The 23,810-nt window shown below is 35.4% G+C and overlaps 1 protein-coding gene across 2 annotated transcripts in view; it reads right to left on the bottom strand.

Moving 5' to 3' along the window:
• Positions 1-23,810, bottom strand: part of PREX2 (phosphatidylinositol-3,4,5-trisphosphate dependent Rac exchange factor 2) — a 414,229-nt gene that overhangs the window by 7,354 nt on the left and 383,065 nt on the right. For both annotated transcript variants that reach the window (XM_069100083.1, XM_069100084.1), the window contains one exon: positions 9,739-9,806. In XM_069100083.1, coding sequence (XP_068956184.1) covers positions 9,739-9,806 — 68 coding nt within the window. The remainder of the gene's footprint in view (positions 1-9,738; positions 9,807-23,810) is intronic.

Genomic DNA, 23,810 nt, shown 5'->3' with positions numbered 1-23,810 from the left:
AACCAATTCACTGTCCTCTTCTCTTGAGTCCTTTGCCACCTTATCAAACTGCTGATTGTACCCTCTTAAGCCTCAATCTTGGATCATGCATTCTGTTGGCTTTGCTCCTACAAAAATATTACTAAATGCAGGTGGAGAAAATTATGCAACCATTCTGAGTCTACTCCAAATTTATATTATTTAGCCTCAAATGGGCTATTCATGATGGATACTCATTATGGCAGTCAATGAGGGCCTCTTTTAGATGAAATGCTGAACAACTCTTATGTATACAAAAGCACTGGTTAATACAAGATAACTTTTTGACATCATACAGATTTTTTAACACATATCCACAAATCTTTCAGCTTCCTTCAGCTAATGTCTCAGAATCATGACTCATTTTCCCCAAAGCAATTACTGACTAAAGTATGCAACACAATAAAAAAAAACGAGACAAAAAAAGACTTTATAATGTTGACACCATGTGCCATTATAAAAGCAGAATAGGATCATAGAAGCAGAAGCAACATTAGAGATAATTTAACCAAATGGACTGGCAGGATATGACAATCAATTAATTACATCAGATAAAAACATCTGACAGCTGGTTATAAAGTTTTCCTTTCTGGTTTTACCTTGATAAATTGTACTCTCAGGGGCAGGTAGGTGGTGCGGTGAATAGAGCACTGGCCCTGGAGTCAGGAGCACCTGAGTTCAAATCCAGCCTCAGACACTTAACACAAAATTAGCTGTGTGACCTTGGGCAAGTCACTTAACCCCAATTGCTCTACCTTCTCCCCTCCAAAAAGAAAAAAAAATATTATACTCTCCTTTGTTAGATACTTCTTAGCCAGTTCTCACTTTACATACAGAGAAACTGAAGGGCAAAGAGTTTAAACAATTCATCTAAGGCCACACTGCTTCTAAGTAGCAAAGCTGGTTCAAATCCAGCCCTTTTGCTCACAATCAGCTCTCTTTCTATTATTTTTTTTAAGCTAAATGTTGTTGACAATGGATAGTCCCCAGGAGCAAAACTCATCTCCTTTATTTAAAGTTTAAAGTTAACTCATTATTCTAATTTGTTTCCAGGACTCAATGAGAAAAATAAACTTTACTATTGAGAACTGAATTGTAATTGGTCGAACTAAATCTTCCTACTTTCAGAAAATGCCAAAGATGCAGTTATAGCTCAGGAGATTTTGCAAATTGTGATTTAATCCTTAATTCTGAATGTGGTTTGTGATCTATAGTTATTCTATGTAAAAAAAAAACCCCAGAATATTAAAGTGAGAGAATATCACTTCAAAAAATGCTACAAAGAAGGAAGATGATACCCAGCCCAAGTGCTTCAAATGCTCTTCTGTATTTGAAGGAGATAGTGAAGTTTTTAACTGCCTTGCCAGCGCTGGAGTAATAGATTCAATAAGCTATTTTTTCATCCTTAATTTCAGTCATCTTATTTACTGCAATATGTACTGCTGTTGAACAAATGAGAAAGTGAAGTTTATTTATTCATGTTTATTTAAAACATGAAATGGACGCTTTATAGCCAGCTGTCAAACATCTTCACCTGACGTAGCTAATGGCTTGCCCTATCTTAGCCAGTCCCTGTCATCACATTCCATTATGATGCATCACACATGGTTCAGGATAAAGTAACTAATGCCACCAGATAGATGAGTCTTTGATATGTCTGCCTTGCAAACTGGCGAAAATGCTTCTCCCTGTGATTATCTAATGAAATAATAGCTCAGGGTAGGAAATCTAGGTCTGGGTGGCATTTAGATTCAGTGATGTTTCTTGCAAAAGGCTCAAGGTTACTTGAGTTCAGACACATTTATAATGGAAAATGTAGGGTTTGGGGAATTTATAACAGGAGGATGAGGGTTATAAGTAGAAAACAAGAGGTAAGAGACTGAGTCACTATGCACTAAGGCTTTTTTTTTTATTATTGGTAATTGAGCCTCCGCTTAGGGTAAAAGGGCCTGTTTTTTATTGTCTTTCCCACTCATCCACCCCAATGACAAAGTATGGATGCAACGGCCCTGAAAGACCTGGCTCCAGGCCAGGGGAATAAAGGGGAAGTTATAATAGTGAGAAGCAACCCGAAAAAAGAAAGAATATCAGACTTGGAATGGGAAGCCCAAAGTTCAAGTACTAACTGTTAGACTATTGGCAAGCCATTTAACCTTACTTCTTTTGCTGTAAAATAGGCACAGTAAAACTTGCAATACCTAATGCACAGAGTTGTTACAAGGAGAGTATTTTGTTCTATAAATATAAAAGAGACAGTGTGGCAAACTGTGGCTAGGGGGCTGGTCTTGACAATAGGAGAATTTGAATTCAGGTCCTGACTCTGACACTGAACGGTGTGACCATGGCTAAGACATTTAATATCTCACCCACTCAGGAAGAACTCTAACTCTAGAAATTAAATTAAATTTAATTATTTAAAAATTTAAATTTAAACTCTAGAAATTAAATTGAGGGTTACCTACATCAATGATCAAACAAGAATCTCTCTTTCCTTACTTCCCCTTTTCCTCTATCCTTATCTCCTTTAAGGATACCCAGCTTTGCAATAGCAGTGCAATGGGGCAGTCTACAAAATGAGACAAAATTTTTGATTTTTATAGCTTTTTCTGGCCAGGAGACAATAGACACCACAGCATGGGAGAAAGGCTGTTGCACTCACCAGAGCTTTGGGCAGAAATTATTGATTTCCTTGCTCCATGACTCAACTTTTCAACTGCCTTACTTTTCACAATTGTTTATACTCACTGTGGGTGCCATCTACCCAAGTTGAGTTGTTCTGCCAGATGCCACTGATGTTTCAAGTTCTGACCTATTTGTTGATATTGTTGTTGAGTTTTATTAATGTTTTGTTTTTACATTGCGAACATTTACAGATTTCTCCCATTTCACAAGAGATTTTTTGTAACAAAGGTCTTGAAACAGTAAACAATATAATTATTAATATGGTGACCTCATCTATATGGATATGCAGCATTTAAGATTTGTAGAACCCCTTTCCCAACTTCTGTATTAAAAAAAAATAAAACTAGCCGTGTAACCTTGGGCAAGTTACTTAACCGCAATTGCCCTCCAAAAGGCAAAAAAAAAAAAAAATTTGACAGAAATCTTTTTTTCTCTCCTACCTGTTGGGGATAGGGAGGAAGAAAATTAAAAAAAAAACCAACCCATTCTAGTGAAAAATATGCATAGTCAAGCAAAACAAATCCCCTCAATGGCTATATACAAAAAATGTGTATGTCAGTCTAAACCCTAAAACAAACATGTGTTTATCATGTATCACATAATTGATCAGCATTCTTCCGGGATCACTAGTGATCATTACATTTAGCATGGTTCTTATAGCTTTCAAAGTTATTTATTTTTACAGTGTTATTATTGTATAAATTATTTTAGTTCTGCTTACTTCATTCTCCATTAGTTCATATGTCTTTTTATGTCTTTTTAAAATAATAATAGTAACAACTACCTTTATATAGTATTTATTATTTGCTGGCCACTGTATGAAATACTCAAAAAATATTATCTCATTTGATCTTCATAACCACCTTGTAAAGAGGTGCTTTTATTATTCTTATTTTACAGATGAGGAAACTGAGGCAAACAGAAATTAAATGACTTGCCCAGGGTCATACAGTTAATAGGTGTCTGAAGTCAGATTTGAATTCAAGGGCTCCTGACTCCAAGCCCAGTGCTCTATCCACTTTGCCACATAGCTGCCCTAAATCTTATAGCACAATAGTACTCCATCACATTCATATAACACAACTTATTCAACTTCAGCTCGGTTGATAGGCATCCCCACTAAGATTCCATGCCTATCAGAGTAGCATAGTAACAAAAAAGGAAAACGATAAATGTTAGATGGGCAGTAGGAAAGCAGGAACATTGATGCACTGTTGCTGGATCTATGAATGGATATATTCTAAAAAGCAATTTGGAATTATGAACAAAAAGTTGTTAAATGATGCATGTCCTTTGACCCAACTATGCTGTTAGGCCTATGCTCAAAAGAGTTCAAAGGGATAGAAAAAAGCTCCCACATGTACCAAAGATATTTCTAGCATCTCTTTTCATGGGGGCAAAATTCCTTACCTCTTCTTGCCCCTATGGCTTTAGTGAACTCAAGAGATCAGATATCTCCACATGGATAGCTAGTACAGAGGCCTAATGGAATGATGGAGAGTTAGCCTGTGAGCAAGCAAGACCAGGGTTCAAGTTCTACCTGTAGCATGCCCTGGCATGTGGCCATGAGTACTTGACCTCTCAGTATTTCAGGCAACTATAATTACAGAGAAAGGACTGATTTACACTTGCAGAAAGAATTTCCTCATCTAATACTTATAATAATGAAATCCTTGGAGCAATTAGGTGGTGCAGTGGATAGAGCACCAGAGTTGAGTCAGAAAGACTCATTTTTCTGAGTTCACATCTAGCCTCAGACACTTACTATCTGTGGGACCCTGGGCAAGTCACTTAGCCCTGCTTGACTCAGTTTCCTCATCTGTAAAATGAGTTGGAGAAGAAAATGGCAAACTGCTCTTGGGTCTTTGCCAAGAAAACCCCGAATGGCACAAAATGACTGACAAACAATAAAACGATATGAGAGAAGAGGTCACATTTTTGGGCAGGCACAGAAGTTGTTGTTCAGTTGTTTCAGTCATGAGCCCATTTTGGATTTTCTTGGCAAAGATAGTAGAATAGTTTGCCATTTTTCTTCTCTAGCTCATTTTACAGATATAGAAATTGAAGCAAACAGGGTTAAGGGATTTGCCCAGGGTCACACAGCTACTAAACGTCTGAGGTCAGATTGGGACTCAGGTCTTCCTGGCTCTAGGCCACACACTCTATCTACTCTGCCACCTCGCTGCCCCAACGTAGATTAAGTTGGTGCCATCAATGTTAGTGGTGGACAGATGTACATTAGCAGAAAGCAGTGAGAACAAACTTAAACGTGTTTAAAGGATACTTTTCATGTCCCCAGGCAGTAGACAGAATTTTAACTTTAGCTCTGGAGATCACATCCTTCATTAAGCCATGAAGACATAAAAGGGTAACATATCGCTAATTCCTAAATCTTAGTGGGGAAATCATTTTTGTTGATGCTAAAGAGTATTGCTGGAGAATCCTAAATGAAAGGCTGAATACTAAGGATATTTTGCTACCCAGAGGATAGGAGAAGAACTAGACCTGTGATGTCTTTGATGTAAGGATATCCTTGTGAGGAACTCCCTCCAATGCAAGTCAACATGTTCTCTACAACAGATAGACTCAGAAGGATGCCTAGAGCACTGAGTGGTTAAGAAATTTTCCCTGGATCACAAAGACAGTATATGTGAGAGGTGGCATTTGCCTGGGTCTTCCTGAATTGGAGGCCAGCTCTCTATCTATCTAGCCATGCTTTATCAAAGATATTCTGCTACCTAGAGAAGAAAAAATAAGGTTGAACTCAACCTGCATCAAAATAACTAAATTCTTCATGTTGGAAAGCTGTAGGAATGATGTAGTATTAAGAGATTACTGTTTTGTAGTATATGGCAAGGGACAATTCTCTAACATAGCGAACATTTACACAGTGTTTTCATGTGCCATTCACTGTGCTACGTGCTACAATTATCTCATTTGATCTTCAAAGCAGCCTTGGGAGGTAGGTACTGTCATTATCCTTGCTTTATAGATGAGGAAACTGAGGTAAGCAGAAAGTAAGTGTGCTTGGGGTCGCACAGCTAGTAAGTGTGAGGACAGATTTGAAGTCAGGGATTTCTAACTCCAGGCCCATCAATAATGGATACAGATGCTCATTAGGGAGAGAATTCCCTATCACTGGATATCTGTAAGCAGAGTTTGGAAGAGAATTGGTCAAGGATACTAGAAAATAGATAACTACATTGGGTAATGGAATGAACAAACCAATGAACCAATTAAAAATCCTTCATTAAACTCTATATGGTGACTGTATTAGAAGACATTAATGATTCCAAGTTATGATCTCAAAATGATACCTAAGAAGTGATGAGGGCATAGAGGTAAGGGTTCAGTATCCACAAACACATCAATGGTTTACATGGGCCTTGAGATTCACTAAAATGACTCATTATAAGGCAGAATTTGTGGGCATGAATTCTATTTTATTAATTTCTGAAAATAAAAGGGACCCAGAACAGAATAATCAGTATACTGATTGATAAAAGTCAGATAAAGCTTAAAATGGAGGAGAAATAAATAAACATTTTGAGGGAGAAAAAAAATCTTGATTGAAAAGTACTTTGTGCAAAGGAAATTTAGTATAAATTGGCTAAGAAATTTGAAAATATTATAACAAATACTGCAAGACTCATGACAAGACAATGGAAAAACCTGAAGAATATTAAGAATAGTTCAGAAGCAGGGCGGCTAGGTGGCGCAGTGAGTAGAGCACCTGCCCTAGAGTCAGGAGGACCTGCATTCAAATCTGACCTCAGACACTTAACACAAAAACCAGCCATGTGACCTTGGGCAAGTCACTTAACTCCCAATTGCCCTAAAAAAAAAGAATAGTTCAGAAGGGCAGTAAAAATATTAAGTGAAAATGCCATGGAAAAGTATAGAAATTAGAATCCAATTAGGAAATAAACTAGCAAGTCCAAGATGACACAAGAGAACTTAGAACAAAAGACAGAGTCTCCATAATAATAGATGTTCTGAAAAAGGAAATGACAGAATCAGATAGAAAATTAGTGGAACAATTTATTTTTAATAAGAAGAACACATGAAACCTCTACAAAACAGGAATATTAAACATGAAGATAAGATGTAAAGAGATAAGTGAAGGATTACAGGTCTCCCAAAAGAAGATCATGCAAAGAAAATCTGAATACTCTACATAAATACGTTCATACAGAAACTGCCCATAAATACTAGAAGCAGAAGGCAAATTAAAGAAAGAATGCAAAGAACACCAATGGAAGGAAATCTCAAGTTGAATAAAAACAAACAAACAAAAAGCAAAAGTGTTATTATTTGTTGATCAAATAAAAACATAACAGGAATCCTTGTTACCATAGCAGGTCCCTGAAAGATTCTTATGTTCAGGTAAATAATGATTCTTACAACGAATGCATTTTATCTTATTTCATTTTAAGTGCTAAACCTGGTCTTACAGAAGGAAGAAGCAATTCACGGGTTCCTTTCTTTATTCACTATTTGCATACTGGCTTTTTGATCAGCATCGTGGAGTTTTATTATAAGTTGCACTATTTATCAATGTTTCTATTCTCAAACTGAAGACAATGTTCAGCTATTACCTTGTTTTTTATTGGAATTTTAACACTTCGATGGCTCTATTATCCAAATACTGTATACTATACATGCTCAAGTATCTGTAACGAATATCTATGTGCAATTATTCTTCAGCCATATAAAGACTAAGAATTTAATCAAATCAACTGTGAGAGGTGCCATAAACAGGAGCAAGACGATTAATGAGAGTTGTTTGGAGTAGTCAGCACTGGAAAAAAAATGCTGGCAAGGGCTTGGTTTATTCATCCATTTTCGGGTTGGAAAATGTTTTCCTGTTTCAAAGTATTTCCAGTGCCCACACTCTCAGAACGAAATATAACTTCATAAATGCTGCCATCATCTTTCTTAAACTAAAGGCTACTTTACAAAAAGGAGGTAAAATTGCCTAGTCTTTAATAGCAAGAAAAATAACCTTTTCTTTTATCAACATGCAAATGTATAAAATCTTAGAAATGGAAAGTGATTCAGTCTAGTACCCTACTTCAAAAGCAGTGCACTGTTAACCATTTCAAAACAGATAGTGGCCTACCCTTTTTATTTTACTCGCTTGTCACCACCTGTTTTTAATTTTTGGTAAATTTTGTTTTTATGTCACTTACATTTCCCATGGTAAACCCTCTCCCCATTCACTCTTTTTTTTTTAATTTTTATTTTTTTTTATTTTTGAGCAATCGGGGTTAAGTAACTTGCTCAAGGTTACACGGCCAGTTATTTCTGGGTGTGGTGCTGAGTGTCTGAGCCCGGGATTCGATTTCCAGGTTGTCCCAACACTGGAGCCAGTACTCTTACTCGCTGAGCCACTTGGCCGCCCCTCCCCCATTCACTCTTAAAGAATCAGGACATATAACAAAGAATATAAGAACAAAGACTAGTTAAAAAAAAATTGACCAATATCTTGAAAAAGTCCTACCTTACACAGTGTTCCACATACCTAGTTCCCCACCTCTACAAAGAAAGTGAAATGTTTTTCTTTTTTTCCATTTCTTCTTTGGGTACAAATTTGTTTAAAATTTCTTAACTATTAAAAATCTCTGAGGATATCCAATTTCCAATTGCTTGCTTGAGATCTGTACCTGGGTGTTCTGTTAATACTTCAAACTCAATATGTCACAAGTTAAACTCATCCTCTTCCTTTCAAAACCCTGCTGCTCTTTCAAGCTTTTTAGTAGCACTGCCTTCCTTTTAGTCACCCAGACTCTAAAACGTGGAGTTATCTTTTCCTTTAATCCCCATATCTGGCATGTTGCCAAATCCTATTAATCCTGAATTCACAATATTTCTTGCATGTGTCCTTTCTCCTCTTTACGCTATAACCATCTTGACTTCGACACTTTATTTCTTTGACAATTAGAACAGTCTCTGGGCTGGTTTTTCTTTTCTTTCTCTCCTCCCCTTATCAAGACTTTCTCTACATATACATATGTATGCATATCTATCTATATAGATATATAGCCATACAGATCTATCTATATGTCTATATATCTATACATATCCAGTTATACAGATAGATATCTATATAGATTGATCAACCAGTCAATAGATAGATTTGTTGTTCAGTTGTTTTCAGTTGTGTCAAGTTGAGTTCTCCATGATTCCATTTGAGGTTTTCTTGGCAAAGATAGTGGAGTGGTTTGCCATTTCCCTCTCCAACTCATTTTACAGGTGAAGAAACTGAGACAGTTAAATGACTTGCCCAGGATCTAGTAAGTGTCTGAGGCCAGATTTGAGTTCAGGAAGATGAGTCTTCCTGACTCCAGGCCCAGAACTTTATCCGCTGAGCTACTTATCTGTAAAGGAGAGAGGGAGAGACAGAGAGAAAGAGACAGAGAGACAAAGAGAGAGACAGAGACAGAGAGACCCAGAGAGAGAGACAGAGACAGAGAGACAGAGACAGAAAAGAGAGAGAGAGACAGAGAGAGAGAGAGAGAGACAGAGACAGAGAGAGAGAGAGAGAGACAGAAAGAGACAGAGACAGAAGAGAGAGACAGAGAGAGAGAGAGCAAACAACCTGAATTGCTATTCTCTAAACTTGATATTTCATCTTTCGTGTGCATCCTTACTTTCATTTAAAACTCAGTCCATGTGTCATCCATCTCCTGCAGGAAGTATTTTCTGGTGCCTTTACTTTAAATTCTCTGTTTTTTCAAATGATCCTGAATATGCTTATTTGTTTACATTTTTTACCTCCTCAACAGAAAGTCAGGAGTTGTCTTTTTTCCTTCATTTCCTCCCTCCCTCCTTCCTTCCTTCCCTCTTTCCTTCCTTCCTTTCTACCCAGTGCCTAGCACAGGACCCTACACATAGAAGGTGCTTAATGAAAGCTTGTTGTATTGATATTATATTATTTATTATATTATTATTTATATTATATTAATATAATATTATATTAATATCTGTCTAAGAACAAATCATTGATACAAATAACAGATCTGGGATCACACTTACCGTGGAGCAGATTGTGGCGTCCGGTCTCTGACTCCTAAATTCTTGGCTGTGTTTTGTACTCTGGCTCCCTGAAACAAATGCCAACAATTTGTTGTTTCTGTTTTTTTAATCAGATGCTACATCAATATTATTTGGGCAATACATTAATAAATAATAGTCCAGTCTATTCAACAATCATTTATTAAGGGCCCACTAAGTGGCAGGCATTGTGCCAAGTGCTGAGGATACAAAAAAAGGCAAAAAACAAACAAAAAACCCCAATCCCCAAAACAAAAACCTGTGCCTACCCTTAAGGCACCCTTAGTAGAAACACACAGCCTAATGAAATCAGAATATTTATAGAACAAAAAAGTTCCATTTAGAATACTGACTTCAATAGTTTGTTTATCAGAGCCAGGAGAGAGAAGAAACTCTAAGAGGAATATTTTTCAATCTAATTATTTTGCTGGAAACAGAGAAAGAATTTAAAGATTTTTAACTCAAAGACTTGAATCTTAATAATTAATATCTATTTGATAATTGCCAAAGTCATTAAAATGTTTAGTTATAAATAGGTACTTCTTATCTATTATCATATCTAAATATCTCATCTAGAGTAGAATCCATACTTAGGACTTTGAAAATTAAAGATGAAAAGACTATAAATACCCACTATCTGCTTCTAACAGCAAGGGACAGGGCAATTTATCATAGTTCTATGTAACACCTGTTCAGCAACATTTCTGCCTTGGCTCCATCATTAGGTATTTTAAACTTTACAGCAATAAAAGGATAGAATTTAAAAAAATGTCTCTAAAGCAACTTTTGGAAAAGAGACAGGCCCACACAGATCTCAAGAATTTGGACTTTCTATTTTGGAGCTTACCACTTTAAAGAATAGATCCATTAGCACAGAAAGGGAGAGGTTAAAAAAAAGAAGAAAGGAAGAGAGAAGGAAAGGGAGGAATCATGAAGTATATTCTAGAATGATTTTTACTCATTCAGAAGTGGAATACTTTTAGAAGAAAAGGGAACTATAATGCTATTCCATCTCAGTCCTCATCAACATTTTCTGTACCTGTCACACCCTAGCCTTGTATACCACATATGCCTAAATACAGAATCATATTTGTTTCTAGTTTTCCCTGTGCATGGTGATGACAAGAATTAAAAGGCAAGCTAATGGAACCTTGTACCTAGCAGGAGTTTAATTCAGGGGAGGGTCAAATTTCACAAGGCTAAGTTCTATCTTTGCTCTGTTCTTTCAATCTCAGCCACTTGTACTTCATCAACCATCAGACATGAAAAAGAAAGAAAAAAAATTTTTGAGTGAACCTTATGATTCCTGTATAAATAATAAATATATTACATATATTATATAAATATAAATAAATATTTCTACTATTCTGATACTTTCCATGAGACATCCTCATTAATTACATAATGTATGCTATGCATCACTTGTTTCTAACACCAACAAAAATGTATTAATGGAAAAACCAGACAGCTAAGTGTGCATCCCCAGTGACATATTTAATAAAGTAATTTTCTTATTTTATTTCATAAAATTTTTAAAGAGACATTTAAAATAGCTAGAAGGGAACAAAGTTATATTTTGTTTCCTTTGGTTATCACTTATTATTGAAGTTATATTTAGTTAGCAGTCAGCCTTTGAGAAAATCCCGTAAAGCATATATTTATTTATAAACCAATGGTATAAATATCATATTTATACCACTGATTTATAAATAAACCTTAATTATCTAGTTTGGATAGCAAATAAAATGTGTTGTATTTTTAAAATCCCTTGTTAGCTCACTAAATGATCATTTATTAGGAACATAATTTAAACTTCAATTTTTTTCACAATTAGTTCATGTTGTATATAGAATTATATATGTGTCTTATCCAAACTTTCTATATGTCTTTTACTTTATGCCATATCCAGTAGATGCTCAATAAAGATCTGCTGAGCTTAACTGAACTGTTAAGTCTAATTGAATCATAGGATTTTCAGATGAAGAATTTTGTAAAGATCATTTTATAGATGAGGAAAGTGAGACCAAGAAATGTGAAGTAACTTGCCCAAGATCAATGAGGTAATAAGTAGTAAATTCTGTTCTAGATAGTATTTTTAATAGAGTGTTATTTGCTTGATTCTATGAATTTTTTTTTCCTTCTTTTAGGGCATGGTCCCTCACATTTTTCATTTTTGTTGTTATGATAGCTTATGTATTATTATTGACACTATTATTATTTATTTTTTATTTATTAAACCTTTTACCACTTCACAGTATCATGACATCACAAGATCATATAAAAAGCCAGATGAGGCCTTAAAAGACAAATCTAATATTTCATTTTATAGATGAGGAAACTGAGGCACAGAAAGGTCAAGTAACTTGCCCAGAGTCACATTAACTAGTAAATATGGGGGGAAGGAAATAAGTATTAATATAGTACCTAAACCTAATGTGTCACTCTAAGTCTTATGCACCATGCACTGTGCCATGGTGCATAAAAATTTACTAAATTATTTCAGAAAACATTTTAAAATGTTAATAAAAAAAAGACTTGCCATTAAAAAGATGAAACCAAAGAAACATATGACCTGCCTGAAAAAATAAGAAATGAGATGCTGTGATCAAAAAAGGTCACCAAATAATAACAACTAATATTTTGCTATTTCTTCACTATTATGGAAATTCTAACAAGGAAAAATGAAGAGAGAAAAGAAAGTAAACTAAAAAAGTCAGGTGCTTACTGACTTCCTTCTATATGCTGGACACTCATTGGGTCAGTCAATAAGCATTTATGAAGTACCTCTTATGAGCCAGGTACTGTATTAAATAATATGGCTGGAAAGAGAGGCCAATTACAGCCCCTGTTCTCAAGGAGCTAACAATCTAATAGGGAAGACTGTGAAAAAAATTGTGAGCAAACAAGATATGTATGGGATAAAGCTAAGATTTACTAAAGGGAAGGCACTAGTATCAAGGGGGTCCAGAAAGTCTTCTTATAGAAGATGAGACTTTAGCCGTGACTTGAGGGAAGCCAGGGAAGGGAAGTGATGCCTATAAGGTAGAGTATTCTAGGCATGGAGAATAGCCAGTGAAAAAATTCCCAAAGTCAGGAGATTAAGTGTAATATGTGAAGAAAAACAAAGAAGCCAATATCTCTGGATCACAGGGTATGGGGAAAAGGAGGCACATAATTAAAGAAGACTGGAAAGGTAAAAGTGGGGCAGGTTATCAATGTCTTTGAGTGCCAAACAGGTGGTTTTTAATTTGATTCTAGAGGTAAGAGAGAGATACTGGAGATTTTTTTTTTAATTGGGTGGTGGTAGAGGGGCATTGACATCATCACATCTACATTTTAGGAAGATTAATTTGATAGATGAGTAGAGAATGGAGAAGAGCAGGGATACAAAAAAAAAGTTAAAAAAAATTAGTCCCTGTCCTCAAAAAGTTTACTTTCTGTGAATACAAAGATAAAAAAGCATCAAATAACAGGATAATAACATATCATTCAGTGCTATAATGTATTGCTGTAATGGACAAGAGATATAGCAATTCAGAAAAGGAAGAGGTCATTCTCATCTGGAGCAGTTACTGAAGGATTTGTGGAGATGAGATACCATAGATACTGAAGGATGTAGATTAGTAAAGGGAGGGTAGAGACAGAGGTTGAAGGCAAGTAAGATGTAAAGAGAATGTAAAAAGAATGGAATCCCCCCCCAAAAAAAAACAAAAAAAAGAAAAAGAATGGATTATAAGATTCCAGAATATAATTAAATAGTATAAAGACTAAGATGGAATTAATTGATAGTGATGTTTGTGTGCAATTCACAGGTTTGCCTCCATCTATTAGATCAGTTAGTCACAGGGCAATATTGACTTGCCCATATTAGGTATTCAATAAATATGTTGCTGATTGAGAGTGGTAATGGCATTATCTTCACTTTAAAAAATATTTACTAGCATAGGGTTCTTTTGCTTTTACTGCTTGGATGTTTATTTCTTAGTACTAGTAATACAGCCAGCAATTTAAAAAAAATGTTATGAGAAGTCAATATGTAGAATCTATGAAGTATGTTGTGACTAAATAATATGAACACATTATACTTGAATAGAGTTTGTTTTCTAAAATACTCAAAATCTACTGGGAGCATTAATTAATTAATTTAATTAATATGCAGGATAACCCAATGAAGGAGAAAGATGATGATCATCATTAGCCCATTTGGTAAGTGGTTAAGTGAGTTACTCAGAGTTAAAAAGCTAATGGTCCAGGAGGTTGAACATAAGTCTTTAATTCAGACCAGCAGCCTAAGCTCTTAGATTACAGGTGAACAAAACATAGTCTTTATTGCAAAGGAGGCAAAACCACAGTACTTTCCCCTGTTCATGCCTGGAAGCTGTGTTCAGTCTTAGGTGCTACATTTTGGATGGTGTTTGATAAGCTGAAGTACAACACGAAGAGGGTGACCAGGAAAATGAGAAGATTGGAAGTCAGACCATATTGATATTGTTTGAAGGAAATGAATGTGCTTGATTGGGAAAAGAGCAAACTTGGGAGACAGGGTTTAATAATAATATTTAAGGGGCTATCATGTGGAAGAGAGAGCAAGTCTTAATTCCACTGTACTTGAGAGGGCAGAACTAACCCTGCTTATAGGAAGGCTTTCACATCTTTTGTCAATTTCTAATTAAGTACTGAGTCATGTGATGCCCTGTGGCTCTAAAAAAGGGTGTATATATATATATATATATACATACTCTGAGGTTAGCATTTTCTTGGCACTCACTCATTGTGCTCTTGTGATTTGACCAGATGAGACTCTGGGTAGCCATTAAGGAGCCCCCTGGCTTTGAAAACCCAGATGTTGGTGCTTTTCTCTCTGTTAACTATGTATGTATTGCCTTGGTTAGACAGTTGGATCTTTCTGTTGATGTGTGCTAACTTCTCAGACAGTTAGAAGCCCTGTCTGTTGGTCTCTGCTTGTATTTTCTCTATGTTCTTTGTCTGGATTTTTTCTGAAGGTCAGGGTGCTGATTTTTTCCCTAAACTAATGAATGTAATTAAAAAAGATTATTGATCCCTTTAACACTTATCTTTCCTAATAAAGCATATCTAAGAATCTGTGCTAGCAGCCACCCTGGGTATGCTACTGTGGTTGCCACTACAATACTGATCATCTAGTATAGTGTTTTTCATATAGTAATTCCTAAATATTTTTGAAGTGAATGTTTTTGTATTTATTTTATAGATACCTATTTACCTGCATGATATATCCCCTCCCCTTGCAATGTCAGGTGCTCGAGAGTAGGATGCATTTCATTGCTTGTCTGGGTATTCCCAGGGTCTAGCACAATATTGCTTAATAAATGATTCACGAATTGAATTTAATCAGGAGCGATGGATGGAAGTTGCAGAGAGGTGGATTTAGGTTCATAGAAAAGAAAACTATCTTAACGGCGTAATGATAATTTTTCATTTTCCTTTATCCAATTTTATATGCCATCTCTCCTGCAACATTTGACTAACTGAACCCTGTTTCCTGTTAATATTAACCTCACTTGGCTAAAATCTGGCTTATGGAGTGATATGGTAAAGGAAGAATTTTTATATTCCGAAGATAAAAGCAAAAAGAGAGAAAGAATGGAATATAGCATAAAAATTTCCTTGACTCAGAACTTTTGGTTATCTTTGAGACATGTAAATCCTTTCCTTCAATTGTCCCACTGTGACTTCTTAACAAGTAAGATTTTGCAAACTGTAGAAATCTAACTTAATCTACTTACTTAATTGAAGGAAGCATGAGATAATGAATCTATTAGACTGGGTCTGTGTGATCTTTATAGCACAAGAAGCCATAAATATTGTTTTATGTTATGTTTTTCCATTTTTCTGATGTTATTTATAAAGACTTTACCAGTAACTCCAATATTCGTTCAGAGTTATTCTTCTACTTCCCAAACCTGTGCTTAAGCATAATAAAACCTAGGTTTTTATCTTTATAATTTCTGAGTTCTGATAAGTTTATTTGGCAGCAGTAACCTATCACATGTACTCAGGGAGAGATATTCCTTCCATAAAAATAGAGCTACATGAGCTTCCTTGTAATGTGGGTTGTAAAGAGAAATAGGATTAAACTCAAACAGAAATGGGGCCACAAACTTTACATAAGTATCCCAGTGGATTTGAATTAACTTTGAAAACATATATTAACATTATCTCTGTTTTGCTGCATTTTTATTTATTTGGTCAAATACTTCCCAATTACATTTTAATCTGATTTTCTCTGTACTCAGGAGGGTCTCAGGCTCCACTTTGACGTGTCTGATAGAGAAGATTCTTGCTCAGTTACAAGATGAGCTTTATGGTCTCCAAAGTATGTTCCCGTGCTGAGATTCTACAACAGACTGAAACTCAGTCCAACTCCGTCTCCAATTACAAGCCTCCCAAATGGCCATACTGTAACAACACAGGACCAAGTAACACTAGAAGGGTAGTAAAGGCTAATATGACATAACTATCATTGCTCACATTACCTCTAGGACAAGTTTGCTTCAACGTACTTCACCACTCCTAGAAAGCATGCTTAGCCCTAGAAATGACCATGTAATTTCTTATGAAGATGTTACAAGATTATTTTTCTTCAATAATCAGTTTAATTGTCATGTTATGTAGTATAAGACTCATCACCTTGTGAAAATAGAGTTTTATCATATTCCCATAGTTAACCTTTTCTTGATTTGGAACTCTGATTTCATAGACGTAGGAAACTTTCTAGCATGGAAATTCCCTCCACCATTGCAGGTCAGCTGCAGGGCTGAACAGCAGGCACATGACAGAAGCAGTACTTGTATTTCTATCCCTGGTCTTCTTTTACTATGCCACACTGTCTCATTTTGTATCTTTAATCAATCAACCAACTGACAGACATTTATCAAGTATTTAATTTATTAAGCTAAGCACTTAATGAGGTGGCCCAGTGAATAAAGTGCCAGTCCTGGAGGCAGGAAGGTCTGAGTTCAGATGTGGCCTCAGATACTTACTATCTGTGTTTTCTCATCTGTAAAATTAGCTGGAGAAGGAAATGGCAAACCACTCATGTATCTTTGCCAAGAAAACCCTAAGTGGGATCACATTCAGACACAACTGAAAACAACTGGACAGCAAGCACTTAACATGTTAAATTGATCACAATTACACAGTCACATTGCTCAACATTGATCAAAGTATTTACTATCAAAAGACAATGCCAATCAATTTAGAAGATGGAGAGATGTAACTTTACCTGAGGGGCACCCTGAAAGGTGATATAAGTAGATATGATATTGGGGTCTTTTAACTTGTACATCACTGTTCTTTCTACTGGATCAAATATATCCTCTTAACAATCAGTAGAAGTCATAGATTTGTTGGTGTGATGTTGCAGTTTTCACCAAAAGCAAGAGTTCTGACATCACATCATAAAAAATAACTTCTCCCTTTGAAATAATGATTATGGCACTGCTTTGAAAGCTTTATTTCTATTTTTGAAGAAAATTTATACCTGCCTATTTGATAACCGTAAGCCCATAAAATAAGGCAGGCTGAAAGCTCTCATTTGACCTCTAGAAGAAAACATAAGGTACCCGCCAAAGGCAGAATCTTAGTTTCTTGACCTAGAGGTCAAATAGAGAAGTAATGGCTTCTCAAGGAATTAGACAATTCTGGGAACATGCAGTCTAAATAAATCATTCTTAGAAAGGGTCATCTCTATGTTAAATCATGGAATCACACCAGAATTTATCCTAGTAGCATCCTAGGATTTAAAATTAGAAGGAATCAGAGAGATCATCTATCCCTGCAACTTAATTTTACAGAGGAGGGATTCAATGTCCATGGAGGTTAAGTGACTAACCTGATGTACCAATGTACTAAGTAGGAGGGTGAGCAGAAATTTCACTCCTCAATGCTGATGTCCTCTACCCCAACTGCCCACACAGAATAATTAATGCAATGGCATTTTGTTTTCTTTCTATAACCACCTAAAAACATTTCTTCAGATAAGACCCTGAAGAATTTAATGTTATAGAGTTTTACTCACTCATTTGATTAGGGAATTAATTTAATCATATGGCATTTCTCAAGGAAGTCTCTTCTGCTAATGTGGTTGATAAATCACAATCTACTAATACTCAAGTTTCATCAGAACAATGCTTACTGTTCATTTCTGCATTATTAGAGGTAGCTCCTAAAGGAGATGCAAGAATTTATGAATAACATCATTCAATTATGTTATTCCCATCATGAATATGAAATGCTTAACAGTTTAGTCCTTTTCTCTCCTTTGTCAGAGAGGCGAAGAAAAATTAGCTAGAGCAATGGCATCATCAAACAGAGCAGTCACTAAACTAAATATAAGGTTTCCTGACTACTCAATATTGACTTAGAAAAACACATATTAACATCATCTGTGCTGTATTGTATTTTTATTTATTTTGTTAAATATTTCCCAGTTACATTTTAATCTAGTTCATTTAGAGCCCAAGTGTTGGCTGGAATGTGGCCCCCATGCCTCAGGTTTGAGTTCCCTAAGCTAGAGTATAAGCTAATACAGAGTGAAGCAAGCAGACCCAGAGCAGTATATATAAAAGCAACAACATTATAAAAGAATTTCTTTCATGGATTTAATAACTCTGATCTCTGTAAGGATCCATCATGATTCCAGACGACTAATGATACTACCCACTTCCTAATAAAGAGGTCCTAGATTTAAGGATGTAGAATGAGAAATATATACGGACATGTACAATGGAGAACATAGATATTTGTCGTGACATCTTTTTCTTTTAAATTGGAGGTAGGGTAGGAAAGGAAACACATGTTTATTAATTGAAAAAATAAAAGTTAACAATTAGTTTTGTCAGATAGGACAGTAGAAGCAAAGAGATTTAATTCAAATTACTCCATGGCTAGCAACACTAAATCAAGATGTTTTCATCTAAGTCCTAAACCTATTCAACTTGGTCTCAGAATAAGTCATCTTTGGCATTCTTGTGCTACCACAGATTAGGTAATTGTCACTATAGTCCCTGGAAAAGAAGAACATGTGTCTCCATGCTCTTTTGTGACCTTGAATTAGTTATATACTACAAACCAATTTTCAGACCTATCAGAAATTCCTGTTAAGTAACAAAACCGTGGCTACATTCACTAATTTTCTTACTCATAACAGTAAAAATGAAGTTGTGTTGCCAATAGCCCTTATTTGTTTTTGTTCAATCATTTTTTCAATCATATCAGGCTCATCATGATCTCATTTGGGGTTTTCTTGATGAAGATACTGGAATGATTTTCCATTTCCTTCTCCAGATCATTTTATAGATCAGGAACATAGGCAAATAAGTTTAGAGTCATGGAGCTAGTTAAGTGTCTGGGACATGATTTGAACTTATAAAGATGAGCCTTCAGATGTCAGGTGTGGCACTCTATTCACTGTACTGCCTCACTGCCCAACAACCCTTATAAAAACACCCAGAATAAAGAAGAGCTTTGAAGACTACAGCGTAGAAATACAGTTACTTAGGAACTGGAAACACACAGACAAAAATGAAACATTCTCTACCCTTAGAGAGTTTACATTCTATTGAGAATAATAGGTAGTTTGTTTTTCTTTGTACTGAATGGTTTCACTAAAAACAGAAACATAGAAAATACTACTCATGTTATCTATTCTTCCTCCACATTCTCCCTCCAATATCACCCTAGATTTTTAAGCATTCCCAATATGCAATTTCAAGAGTTGCTATTCCTTTGACATTACATAAATGCAGAAGCAGGCTCTCTGAAGCTTTCCATGAAATTTTGCTTTATGTTGACACTAAAAATATTCAAGAAATGAACTCTTTTTTGTCCCTTTCTCATTGGGATACCAAGGTGGTAGTACTTTCTGAGGAATTTTATGCACAGATTCCTCAAGGACTATGCTCTAGGACCAAGCACTGGTCAATAAGCTTTTGACTCACTGTCACACATGGATTATTCAAAGGAAATGTCAAAACAGACCGACGAGGCTATGAGTGCCCTCCCTTTGTGGTGTGTCAATTTTGAAGTCAAATTTTGGGACCTGTGATAACTGTAGCCAGGAGTTTTGTTCCTTCTTCATAGTAACACCATGTCTATATGACAGCCTTGATCACTTCAGAGCATCTTCTCTATCACCCAATAATTCTTTTTCTTTCTTTCCTCCCTCCCCCAATATTGACACAAGTTTTGCAGTCATGCATTATTCTAAAATTCAAGTCCTTCTCTTCACATAATATATATTGTTTGAATACTTCCTACCCTCTAATCCCCACCAGTGTCTATCTCTGATGCATCAGTCCCTAAGGGTTATATGAAGTAGAGGCATATAATGGGAAAATAAAAAATAAATGCCTTCATCACATTCTAAACATCACCTACCCTGCTTGCATCCAAATTCCCATCGATACAAAGTCCCTTTATTTAAAAGTCAGGGAAAGGGGGATCTGTGAGTTATGAGTACCATCAGACAGAGTTTTTTTTTTTTATAATTTTGAGGGTAACTGTAATACTACCCTGGAAGTAGCACTTTGTTCTGTATATTTGGTAATATATGCCACATGCATAGTAATATCGCTTATACCATCATCGATAAGTTGTAGTATGCTTATGTCTCTCATGAGTCTTTGGATTGCTCTGTGGTTTTTGAGGGGAGTGATTTTGGTTCATCTGCTTTTGTGGTATTCCATCATCTGCAATGATAATAGCATTGCTGAGAGAGAGAATACTGGTATTCAAGAGAATTCAAGGTAATTAGAGAGAATGTTTTCAACAAGGAGCAATTTGGATTAGCTGAAAGCATTTCACAATTTCTTAAATGAAATGAAGTTTGATTTCCTCCTAACATTTTACCTTGAAGCTCCTGTCAATGATTGTGCATGTGCATGCATGCATGCACACACATGAGGGCACCTCCTAAGTTATGTACTCACAAGCAAATTATATATATATATATATATATGTATATATATATATATATACATACATACATAGTAAGTAATATTGACCTTCCATTAAAGTGAAAGGTTGGGAGAATATGAACAAATTTGTTGAGAAATGTTGAACGTAGGGCACAGTGAATAGAGCACCTGCCCTGGAGTCGGGAGGACCTGAGTTCAAATCTGACTTCTGACACTTAACACTTACTAGCTGTGTGACCTTGGGGAAGTCACTTAACCCCAATTGCCCAGACTTCCCCCCCCTAAAAAGAAGGGGGGAAATGTTGAACATGGTAAAACAGAGAGCATTTGCAAAGAACACTTATCAATTACTAATTTTGTAGAAGAAGAAATGAATCTGCTAGAAATGAAGAAAATATTAATTCTCCTCCTTTATAGACTTGCTCGTAAAGCTTACACTTAGAATGCTTTCTTTCTTCAGTCCTTTAAAAATGATGAATAGAATCTGTTTAAGAGTAGTCACAATAATTAACTAATTCAGTAATTAGTTAATTAATCTGTGCACTGCACTAGAAAGACTTAGCAAATTCTCAATCTCACTCTGCTTCAATATGCATTCATTAGCTTCTAAATGATCTGTACAAATCTGTTCTACATCTCCTTTAGCATTCTTGGGGAAGGGGGAACCTGTTTTTTCAATATACATAATGATAAAAGGACCCAGGAAAATTTTCTAACTTTCTTACATGAATATTTTCAGGATATTAGTTTCCAAGACTGGTAATTTTCTGTAACCATTAGCCATATAAATCATTTTTATGAATAGACACAAATTTCATATGTATCATAGGAAGTGGCTATTCAAAGTAGTCCTGTGACAATATAATGATCTTCATAGCCATGTAAATGTATCACCATATTTATAATCACTGCAAATCAAAAGAATATATTTATATTCTGTTTTATTCCATAGCAAAAATAAAATACATTTTAAAAATATTCTATCATGTATATAGACACAAGGGTAAGGACTGGACCTGTGATTTCATTGCTTTAGCAAAGTCTTAGATTAGGAAACTGCCTTCACTAATGCAGGTCAGTCAACAAGAATTTATTAAGAACTGATAGTGTCCCAGGCACTGGGCTAAGTAGTACCTGCATCTTCTCTGCATTCTTAGAGGGTTGCCTGGGACAATGAAAGGTAAAGGCATTTGCCCAGGGTCACACAGACATTTTAGTAACTCCCAACATGGAAATGGTAGTTCATGAAGGGTATTAAGTTATAAAAGGAAGCCAGAAGCCTGGCTCTAGATACGCAGTCTGACCACTGTTGAACTTTTCTGCATAATCCTTAAGTATGATACAACTCTAAACATGAACAAGCTCATAGACCAATTTGCAAAATTAAGTTTTCATTACAGTTGTTTATAGAACATGCACTGGTATAAGGTCTGATTTTGATCTAATTTCCCTTCTGATATATTATATAGCTAACATAAAAGAAAAGCATGGCAGGAAAAGAGTTCTTTTTGGCTCCATGACCAACACTCTATCCATTGTACCATTTAACTGTCTTAGGTCCGCACCTGTTAATAAAAACAACACTATAAAATGCAACATTTGCAGGAAATTCAAACATTTGTGGAAGGGAAAGTCATTAGTTTACTACTGACTCTAACTGGATTCAAAGCTTTTATTAATCAATTATTTTGGTGGGGAATGGGAGGGAGTACTAAAATTAAGGACAACTCATGTATTTGCTAACCTTTTTGCTATAGTAGAAACCCGGTGTGATTTGTTAGCTTTAACATAATCTGAAGTACAAAATTACAACATAAAATAAACTTATTTCTTGGTATCCATATCATGAAACTGCACAAATAGGTGAGGGGTAAAGCTCAGCAATTACTTCCAATAACTAAGCTATTTTGGCTACACCTATAAGATTTGTACCATATGTTATATAATGAGATTATAAGATATATAACATGCAAGTATAAATCTAAACAGTAAAAATCTAAAATGTATTTTTAATATTGCAATACAATATTACATATAGTTATAATATAATATTAGAATAAGAGGTTAGAAAATACATGAAAGCAGATATAATTAAAGGCACTGGTAAATTCCTGTACTGTTATGTTTCTACACTTTTCACTTCTCTTCATAAATATAACAAGATATAGAATCTTCTTCTTGAATCAAGATTTAAACACACTAAATCAAAGAGGTACTTTAGGTAGGGCTCAACAGAAACATAAAATAAACTCACTGTACTTTATTTAATATTTAATAATGGTACTGTTTTATTAATGAAGCTTTTATAGTAAATACTGCTATAAAAGGTGCCCTGATTTACAAATGTGTTGTATTATTAAAGCTAATTTGTCAGTTGGGTGTTTGGAAAATGGAACGTACATTTTTTACACACATAATGCCACTAAAGTATTGCATGCTTGCAATTAAAAATAATAACCAATATTATCATATCACATTTTTCTTTTAGAAATAAAAATATATATACACAGACCCATAAAATACTTTAAAAACAAATACACATTCCACAATACCACAGAATAACTATTCTAAGCTTAATGGGAAATCACTTAGATTTGTACCTATAGTGTCAGCCTCTAAATACCACTGAGATGAAGGAGGTGGGAGAGGGTGAGGATCAGAAAACCCTAACACCAAAAGGTGAGGAAGGAGTACTTGAAGGCTGAGAAAACAGTGAAGTAGATAGCCGTCCAAAGAGGTAGTTTTATTATTTGTTTCTCTTTCTCTCTGGAGCCAAGAAACCACTTTTCTCACCAAAGAATGAAAAATTTTAGGATTAGTGCAAGTCCCAATGGTTTTGTTAGCCATCTGAACTGCAAAGGTCAAGTAGGAATCAAAGGGGTCCACAATGGTCAGTATGAATAAGAATTCTTTGCAGCGGTGGTGTTAGGGCGAAAAGAGGCAGGGAGAGGAGGAAATGGAATTTTTATTTAGCAGAATGGAAGGGATCTATAAGCATATCACTCTACCTTGTGAGCATGAATTCATAGGTGAAAAGAGGGACAACAGGCAAGACATATGAATGTAAGATGTACCATGAGTAAAGTCTAAAGGCAT

Source organism: Petaurus breviceps, unplaced genomic scaffold (genome assembly GCF_028583685.1).
Source record: "Petaurus breviceps papuanus isolate PSGF00001 unplaced genomic scaffold, PetGlider_PUasm1.0 38, whole genome shotgun sequence".
NCBI lineage: Eukaryota > Metazoa > Chordata > Mammalia > Diprotodontia > Petauridae > Petaurus > Petaurus breviceps.
This window is presented reverse-complemented; position numbering and strand designations above follow the sequence as displayed.